The sequence below is a fragment of the Rhagoletis zephyria genome, unplaced genomic scaffold, assembly GCF_001687245.7.
Source record: "Rhagoletis zephyria isolate East Lansing unplaced genomic scaffold, Rhagoletis_zephyria_1.1 Rzeph_scaffold_01395, whole genome shotgun sequence".
NCBI classification, from domain to species: domain Eukaryota; kingdom Metazoa; phylum Arthropoda; class Insecta; order Diptera; family Tephritidae; genus Rhagoletis; species Rhagoletis zephyria.
The window spans coordinates 20,441-30,567 of NW_016158479.1; the positions used below are offsets into that span (position 1 = coordinate 20,441).

A 10,127-nucleotide genomic window follows, 5' to 3' on the forward strand; every position below is an offset into this window, starting at 1 on the left:
ATTATCGCTACAGGGAAGTTCGCAAGCACTCTCTGTGACATCGTCCAAAGAGGACTTAACCTTGCAAAAAGGTGGTGCGCAGACGTAGGTTTAAATATCAACCCTTCTAAGACAGCTATAGTCCCCTTCACTAAGAAACGAATTCTCCAGGGGATGAGGAACTTGACCTTGGACGGGGTCGTAATCAGTGTCGCCGCAGAGGTTAAGTATCTGGGGCTTACCCTGGACTCCAAGCTTCTGTGGAGGGCCCATGTTGATGCGGTCACCTCTAAGGCCACGAGAGCGATGATGGTGTGCAAACGTCTAGCGGGTAAATCCTGGGGGTGCACTCCGAGGATCCTCAGATGGATGTACACCATTGATGATAGTGAAACCAATAGTGACTTATGGTGCGGTGGCTTGGTATTCCAGGACTAGTATGGGAACGGTGAGGCAGACCCTCTCCAAGATTCAACGTCTGGCATGTGTTTGCATAACGGGAGCAATGCGCACATGCCCGACTGCAGCGCTGGAGGTAATGCTGGAACTCGAGCCACTGCATCTCTCAATTGAACAGGCTGCAAAGCGAACCCTACTTAACTTTGCGAGGGAGGGCTTCGGCAAAGGCAAGGTGTTATCATCTAGGAACAGGGACAAGCTAGGTACCCAGCTCCCCCTGGCTTTGTTCCCCAGGGACGATATTAACAGAGAGGTGGTCTTCAAGAGAAATTTCAGGACCCACTTTTATAACAAGTTGACCTGGTGTACCTCTATTATAGAGAGTCAACATACAGGCGAGCACAATACAGTGGTACACTGACGGCTCTAAAACACCCACGGGGATTGGAGCAGGCGTGTACGGCCCTAGGCTGAAGCTTTCTGTGCCCCTGGAAACTTTCCCTAGCATCTTTCAAGCGAAGGTCTACGCCATGTTGTTGTTGTTGTAGCGGCACTACTAAGCCCCTCCTGTTTCGGGTCAACTTTTAATCATTATCGTCAAGCTCAACTAACGGTAGGCCCAGGAAACGAGCTGTTTCGATGGGGTCGGACCAAAGGGAGTGAGGTGTTAGTTGAGTCGGCATCAGTATGTGCGCTGAAAGAACTGTAAGAAACTATAGGAACGAAAGGATATTTATACTAAGTGATAGCCAGGAGGCACTTTGGGCCCTCTCATCATTCGAGATCAAGTCCTTGGTTTGGGAGTGTGTCGAGAGGCTCAATGCTCTGGTGGAGGTCAACGATATCCAACTAATGTGAGTACCAGGGCACATGGGGGTTGCAGGAAATGAGGAAGCTGATCATCTGGCCAGAACGGCCGCTTCCTCGACCCCGATAGGACCTGAGCCCTTTCTGGCAGTGGAACCCAACACCATAAAGGAAATGCTCAGAAGGGACAACAGCAAACTGAGGCAGCTACACTGGCTTGGCACCATGGGCCAACGTCAGGCGAAAAGCTTATTAGGAGGTTACAATCTGTCAAGATACAGGCTTCTCATGTATCTCCAAAAAGAGAAACTAAGAATTATTACAGGTTTTATGACGGGCCACTGTAGGCTCAGAGGGCACCTGCATAAACTAGGTATCTAGCCCAGCGACCTGTGTCGCTTTTGCGATGCAGCCAAGGAGACTCCTCTACACCTCCTTATGGAGTGTGAAGCCGTTGCACGCAGGAGGTATAGGAGCATAAGGCACGTCTGGCCAAGAGAGGAGCACATACACTCACTGTCCCCGGGGTCTATTATGAAATTTATACACTCTGGGGCTGGTTGATGTGTTGTCATGAGCTAGGGGTACAATGGACCTACTGGTCGCAGTGCCATACCCAACCAACTATCTATCTATCTATCTACTCACAAAAGTATATCTCCCTTCAAGATATATTGGGATATAATAAAATTTTGAGCAGCCCTGGTTTACATAAACAGCCCGACCAAGGGCTGTTGTTGCGGCGATCTAACCCCGTTTAGGTCGGCGAAGTATCTCAGAAGTTGTTCGTCCATTGGGCTACATTTGCTACGTATTTATTCGTCTGCTCAGGGCTGGCATCGAGTCAAACCCAGGGCCAGAAACCTACACCTGCTGTGTATGCCAGAGACGATTACACCACAACCCCACCTCAGTCAAGTGCAATGCATGAGAGGGGTGGAGTCACCTCAGAATCTGCTCAGGACTACGGACACATCGGCAGTGGACCACATCGTTTTTGGCCCCCTGATGCTCAAACAGAGCAGCTCCACGGCTAACCCCAGTCCACCTGAGCAGCTCAACACAAACACCACAGCACCACAACATAACAACACAATAGACCACACCACAACCACGACAGACCACATAACATACACAACCGCACCACCACCCACACGCCGCCGCCAACAACTCCTGGTTCCTCCTACAATCTGCACGGTATGTCAGACCAGAATATTACGTAATGTGACATCAGTCAAGTGCAACACCTGCCCTGACTTTAGGGCATGTTCAGGTCTGCGCACCACGCCAGATTGGACGAGGAACTTCGAGGGCCCGTGATGCGCTGCTCGGTCGCAAACCCCAACTGCGACGCCAACCACTACCACCACAGGGCGGCAACCTCCACAGCAGACACAGCCAATGGCGGCAAGGCCACACGCATCCCTCACACCCCGCATAACTACACGTCTCCCGAACCACATGAAGCTCCTTCAATTTAACTGTAACGGACTTCGGAGCAAGATCGAGGAGATAACCGTCTTCAAGAGACGAAGTTGCACAGCAATTCAACATTGTTTAATTGTGCCAGGAACAACGAGCACCGTCGAGATCGCGAGCGAGATAATGGTGGTGGCTTAGCGTTCATCACGCACCACACCCTGCACTATCGTCTTATTGAAGCAGACATCGACCGCAGGGATACCACCCTAGAATGTCAGGGCATTGCTATCCGGTCAGACGATGTTGAGCTAGAAATATTTAATGTGTACACACCCCCTGTCACTTGCTGCCCGGCAGGATATCACCCTGATATAGGTGCGCTCCTCAGAGGTGAAAACCGTATGGTAGTAGGTGACTTTAATGAGCACTACGGTCTTTGGCACTCAAGCCTGTCAAACGATCGTAGGGGAACAGACTTGGCTGAGTAGTTAGACGATTCGACATTCTGCACAATGAACGACGACGCACCCACCAGGATTATGGGCAGCTGCTGCAGCTCGCCAGACATAACAATAGTCAGCGCTGGTCTGATAAACAGCGTATCATGTCGGCCCGTCCAAACTTCCCTGCTGAAGCGGCTGTTCTAGCCGATGAGCGTGACAGCCTTCGTCAGGCCGATCCCGGAAATCCCCGTATCAGGGATGTCAAGGCGGACGTACAACTCTCTCTCGCTCTTCCTAAACTATGTATTTATCAATATTATTGTGGCTTATTAACATGCCTGCCTGAAACTATACAATAAAGCAAATAAGCAAATGGATGTATAGAATTGACAACAACAACCACGCTGTCGAGTTTAAATAGCGGCAAATAAGCTGCACTTGATAGTAGTTGGTTGAATAAGGAAAATGAATTAGCAACAAGAGTTTACGGGGTGTACATAGCTCAGTGGTTAACGCTTCTGACTTTGAACATCGATTACGCAGGTTCGATCCCTGCTAGAAAAAGAAGTCTGATGAGGAGATGTGGTGATCTCCGAAATAGCTGCTATAACTTCTACCGCTTAGACTTTGTTGCTTTTTCAATTTCTGCTAATAAACAATCGTAGTACAAAGCTCAAAAAATATTAAAAATAAAATGTTAATAAGCCACAATTAACATTAACAAATACAAGTAATTTTTAAGCAAAAAACAAAACCGACTTCAATTCTCATTTAAAAATTTAAGAGTACCGTTAATTACTTTATGATCCAATAATCGGATCTAAACCAAATTACTATGGGACCACCTCTTCGGTACCACCTTTCCTTTAAAAAAAGAACTATGGAAATCGGTTAACATGGACACCTCTCCTCAACAGTCCCTCTAAACAACGGAACCCCACAAGGATCACCCTTGTCCGCTTTTCTATTTATAACAGCTTTCGATGAAATCGTCACACTTACAAATAACCCGGGTAGAATAGAATGCCAACTCTATGCTGACGACGTTATTTTTTTTACAAAGACTGCTAACTCAAATGACGTAAAATTACTTTTCGACGAAATATTATCAAAACTAACCACCTGGTCCATTTCCTCTGGTACAACAATATCCTATGCAAAAACGAAATTCCTACATGTTTGTAGAAAACACTTTTGTTCCATACCTACTGTTTACAGCAACAACATTAACTCTGTGCAAGAACTCAAAGTTCTGGGCCTGATCATCGACTCCAAGTATAGCTTCAAGTCGCACTACCTTCACTTAAGAGATCGTTTGATTAGCAGTTTAAACATCATCAAATATCTGTCATCAAAAAAAGCCTGATGCATCCATCCACCCTGTTAAACGTGACCAAAGCGCTGATCTTATCCAAGATTGACTACGCCTTGCCAATATATGCCAACGGCGCAGCATCTACAATAAAGAAGATCTCCACACCGTATCATGCCGCTATACGCAGGTCAATTCGAGCATTCCCAACAACTCCACTAAGAAACCTATACGCTGAAACCGGCTTACCTACGATACTAGATAGGAAAATTGATAACACCCGACGTCTTCTCATAAAGCTGTTATATACCTCCAACACTATCCTCTCTGATGATGTCAAAAATGCCTTACGGAAGAAACGAAATCCTAGGATAACGCCAGCCATAACTCGTAGTTTGGGATTTGCAAAACAGCTAGGAATACCAGTGAAAGGAAAGCGAACAGAATCGGAAACGCACCCACAATGGTACATTAACAAAATTTCGCCAATCATCAAAACTCTCCAACTACGCAAAGCGGATACTCCGAAGGAGCAATACATATCACTCTTTGCTATGGAAAAAGGAAATTATTCTAAGCTCGGATGGTCTTTCATATACACCGATGGGTCGAAGACGCCACACAACACATCATTTGCAGTCACTTCGCAATGCGGACATCTGATAAAACACGGTCTCCTTCACAACTCCAGTTCAGTGTTCACAGCAGAGAAGGTAGCTGTACTTGAAGCAACAAAGCATGCCCACCATAATAAAGGCCGTAAAATTCTTATGAACTCAAACAAAATCAAACTGATGTGGATACCCGGTCATGCAGGAATTCCGGGCAATGAACTCGCAGACCGCGCAGCAAAAAACGTCGCCAGAACACCCTGCTTCATGCATTACTGTATATCTAGTAGAGACATTCTGTCTGAAATCGCGAAACTACGACGCATATCACTAGTTAATAGCTGGAGTAATTACAGTCACCACTACTCGGCCACCAATCCCGCCAGAAGTAAACCAACCTACGAGCCGGACATATTGCTGTGCATCCTGAAACCATATACCCGCCTTCGTCTCGGTCATACTATCATCACACACCAGCATCTTTTAAAACGCACTCTTCCTAACAACTGTCCATTCTGTGAAGTACACGCATCAGTAAAACACATTCTTACTTGTCCAGCCACATCCGCACGCCGTCAGGAGATCTTAGGACCCACGGATCCTCTTAATCTACTGAAAGAACCCTCCAAAGTCAACATGCAAGCAATATATAAATATATAAAATCAGTAGACCTATTAAGGCTAATCTAACAATCATCCACTTATAGCCGCATTATAAACTCAAGGACAGCCGATGGCCTTTGAAGCTAGAGCTGCGTGACCAACTGTTTTTCATGTTGCACTGTAGCACTGAAAATCTGTTCAACAAATAATAATAATAATGGTCCAATGTTATGCGGTAACACACATAAAAAAAATATGTTCCGACGAATTGATAACCCTCCTTTCTTTAAGTCGGTTTAAAATAAATAAATAAATATACATATGTAAGTACTTAAAAAATTAAATACATATTCATAATGGAATACGTACGTAAATAATATAATTTGGATATGTATGCAAACTTAATGATGTATGCGCACTTCTGCACGGTCGTGAGAACAGTCGGGTATACGTAACCGGAACACAGGGTGCAAAGTTGTAGATCATTTCATTAACAAGTAATTTTTAGCAAAAAAAAACCGACTTAAAAAAATATATATATATCTATATATTTTATGATCCAATGATCGGATCTAAACCAAATTAGTATGGGACCACCTCTGAGACACTACCTTTCCGTTGCAAAAATAATTATTGAAATCGGTTGACGTGGTGCAAAGTTATGCGGTAACATACATAAAAAAAAAAAACATATTCCGACGAACTGATAACCTCCTCCTTTTTTGGAAGTCGGTTAAAAAAAGGTGTAAGCGCCAAAAAATTATTATTAAAACGGATATGCCTTCATTTGATAGGTTTTATACCTGTACCGTTAATCCAATTACTGCTATTAGTAACTTAGTTATATCTAGGGCTAGGAATCTCAAACAAGTGCAAGTTTTTATTGGGCATCTTTAAGAGGAAATGGTTGTTATCTTTACGAATCATGAAATTTCCTATAATATGCATGGCATTCAGTCGGTTGTGGATATTTTTTGGATATTTTGTAAAAAATTCCGGTTTTTGCATATGTATTGCGCATATTTCAGTATATTTTACAATAAATTCATGTAGGTTTTGCATATTTTTGCTTTGTTTGACTCAAAACGATTAACTTCAGTGCAACATCTGTTGAAAAAAAAATACGTATAACTTTTCCCAAATATTAATCGGAACGACTGTATGTTTCTATTTGCACAACATTGTAATTCTCTGCTTGATTATAGGCTAATTTTATAAATAAATATGTATTATCTTTTAAAATGAATTGTTTTCGTTCTTTTCTTGTTAAAATTACATGTATTATTTACTTTTGTACCGCCAATAAAATATTAGGAAAATATTTTTAATTGGATATTTTACTTTATAGCCCATATTTTTAAATTTCAAGTTCACATATTTTCGATTTTTTAGTGCATGAAATTCTTAGCCCCAGTTATAGCTATAGAAATTATTCATTTTTGTGTATGAATTAACAAATTCTTTGAATGATCAATAGAAAAACTTTAATACATACCAAATTTCATTAAATGTTTTATCATGCTGAACAAGCCGTAATACTGTATCCAATCTATCGGAAACTTTTGCGATTTTGCTTACCGGTTCGTTCGTTGGTATATCGGTTTTATCATCAATGTGCCAAAATAACTTTAAATTATGCATAAACCGTATAATTTCTGCTAAATTTAAAACTAATTCTACATACCACATATACAACAACACTAGCCATTTCAACGAAGTGATCCATACAATTTTCCAGGCCAGGTTGATTTGGACGTTGTAATCCCATTTTGCGTTCTCGGATTTCCAAATCTATTATTGACTTCAGTTTGTTTAAAGTTTTTGGCCAACTTTCTTTTAATGAAATTTGCATTGTTTTAAAATTGCCAGTATTAATATGCGGATATATGGCATGTATAGAGGAGTACATTGAAAGATAATATATTTCCTATAAGACAATTGCATTTAAAGGTTTTTAATAATTTTCAAAAGTTATAATAGAGCGAGATACTAACTTTTACTTCTGCTTTCAGTTTTAGATTATAAACATCACACAAAACTGGTACAATATCTTGCAACGATTCACACACTGTATGATGGTAATCAATGGATAGCTGAGGAGAGAACAAGAATTTGAGAGCGCTTAAAAAAACGTTTATAGTTTCAGGTTTACCTGGGATATGAAAAAATAGTACAGTTTTATAACATCCGTTTTCTTCCGGTCATCATTTGCTCTTCTTGCAAAGGGCAAAATTTCCGGCAAATAGTCTATAATTTCGTCTTGAATATGAACATACTGAACAGCCAGTTCAATAGTTTTAACAATGCAGCTCAAAATCTCAAACTGCAAAATCTCATCACCCGGAATAGTTAACTCAAACAAGTTCGAAAGTATATCTGCGAAAGATAAGCAAGTGGATTGGGTAATGTTGTAAGTACATAATATGTACAAATTTATATGAATAAAATTGAGTTACATACTACTATATTCATCCACTTTTAATTCACGAACGTATAAAGGGCATTTATAAATTCCTCGTTCAAGAATCTGAATAAACAAGCTACCAAAAATTTTCACAGCGCTTGTTGTGCCAAAGCCATTACAAAATGCATGGTAAATTGCAGACTTCGTCAAGATGTTATTTGAATCTACAAATTATAAACCAATGATTAGCTTCTGAGGATGAAATCAAACAGACCTTACTTTCCAAATTGTAATCGATTAATTTATTTATAACTGAACGGTAAACGTGATTTTTATTTAGCAGGGCTTGTATACTCTTTTGATCCTTCAACTCCACGACTTTGGCTGCATGCTGTACAAGTATTTTTGTGATTTAAATTTATGATGAAAACTCAAATCCATACCTTAAGCACCGCATCAACAACACTAGAGAATACCTCATTCCAAGTTATATCTTCTGTATGTTTACCACGAGCCCGCTGAATCAGCTCGTCCTTGGAACTCACCAGTATAGTCTCCAAACGCTCGGCCGCCTTGTTTCGTGTTGGAGGCTTATCAGAACGGAGCTCAGCACACAATGTTGCAATTTGTTGCATTTGGGAGGACATATTGATTAAAGCAACTACCAATCATAATAACACAAATCCGGTGCAAATATTACAAGATCGCAGTATATTTTGCAAAGAAAATTGCTCAACTGAGATGCCCGCCCGTTCAAATTTAATACATTCGCGAGGGATGCCAAGTGCTTTGGAATTAAATGTTTCTAAACAGTGCCAGATCGGAAAATTAATCGTTACTGAATTGCCGCATATTCCGATTGCAAGAATGAGAGCTAGGAATGTTCCAAGAATGACAGAATACAAGATTGCGCCGCCCTGGGCGTTGACATTTGTGTACCACAAGTAAACAAAGAATAGAGCGAAAAGAAGAACGAGTTGAAACTGCCAAAGCAGTTCACTTTACTGCGAAAAACGTGTTTTAATTTGCTAAATGCGAAAATATTGCATTTTTCACCTAATCTATTAGAGAACAGTGAACATTGTAGTGCACTCCATTGCTTTGCAATTGAGGCTGCTTCAGCAAACGTTTTAGTGCACTCCATTGCTTTGCAATTAAGGCTGCTGCAGAAAACTGCGGCAGCATCTCAGCGGGATTGATTGGTTAACTTGCTAATGGAGGCTGCTTGGAGCAGAAGCAAAATCATTGTGAGGAAATGCTGTTAATTGCACATTGGCGCGATTCTGTCGTTGCGAATCCGCAAGCCCAAAAATTACAACAATGCTACCCATACATTTTAATGCGCTAGCGCACACTTGCACGATTCCGTCGCTGCGAATTTTTCGAACGCGGCTTGCAGCGTTTTGAAGGCGTCAAAGAAGAAGAAGAAAGGTGTCACAGCAATAAAGGCAAAGAAAAAAAAACGTGTAATGTACAAAAACTAATAAAAACGTTCGTAATAATAGTATTTTGTACGATTTGGGCACGCCGAGTGCGAAAATACACGAAATAAAGGGAAAATTGAGTGAATTGTACATCGGAAATCGACGCGAAAAAATCGCTCAAGTGTGCGCACGTTTGCGGATTCGAAGTTAACAGCCGAATTCGCAACGTATTCGCAACGACAGAATCGCGCCAATGTGCGCTTCGCTTAAAGCTAAAATTAGTCAAGAACGTAAACTTACCGGTACGTAAAGCCGAGTCAGCTGACACGATCTGTCTTACCAAAGCGCCATGTAAATGAAAACTCAACACCGCAGAATTTTTCTGTAGTTGTAGCCCGTAGCGCAGAAATCTGCGGAATTTAGATTTTTCCGTGTCAGCTGATTTCTCCTTCTTTAGATGGTTGCCACTTCGTCAGTTTTACAGATGGTAAAAAAGTTATAAGTTCCTATTCAAAATATGTTTAAAATATTTGAAATTTACTATTGAATAAGGTTTTTGTTGAAAACTAAGTAGTTTATATTTAGCTAAAATCTATAATAGCACGAAAAATTGTAGTTGAAAGGGTAAGTTTATGAAAAGGCATTGATGAGTGGCAACAGTGTAGTAAGCAACACTGAGGGCTCCAGTAATCGACAAAATTCTGCGTATACAGACTGCGTTTA

At 41.3% G+C, this 10,127-nt stretch overlaps 1 protein-coding gene across 2 annotated transcripts in view; it reads right to left on the bottom strand.

Moving 5' to 3' along the window:
• LOC108363845 (serine/threonine-protein kinase ATM-like) overlaps positions 1-8,806 on the bottom strand; it is a 16,708-nt gene extending 7,902 nt beyond the window's left edge. Inside the window, exons 1-8 of one of the 2 annotated variants that reach the window (XM_017617353.1) lie at positions 8,424-8,805; positions 8,260-8,371; positions 8,037-8,204; positions 7,729-7,952; positions 7,571-7,669; positions 7,261-7,503; positions 7,072-7,202; positions 6,658-6,683 (exon numbers count right to left, since the gene is read on the bottom strand). In XM_017617353.1, coding sequence (XP_017472842.1) covers position 6,683; positions 7,072-7,202; positions 7,261-7,503; positions 7,571-7,669; positions 7,729-7,952; positions 8,037-8,204; positions 8,260-8,371; positions 8,424-8,627 — 1,182 coding nt within the window. In that variant the 5' untranslated portion in view covers positions 8,628-8,805 and the 3' untranslated portion in view covers positions 6,658-6,682. Of the gene's footprint in view, positions 1-6,657; positions 6,684-7,071; positions 7,203-7,260; positions 7,504-7,570; positions 7,670-7,728; positions 7,953-8,036; positions 8,205-8,259; positions 8,372-8,423 lie in introns of those variants that run through there. The other variant, XM_017617352.1, reaches the window with a different exon arrangement.
• Positions 8,807-10,127: the final 1,321 nt, after the last annotated feature.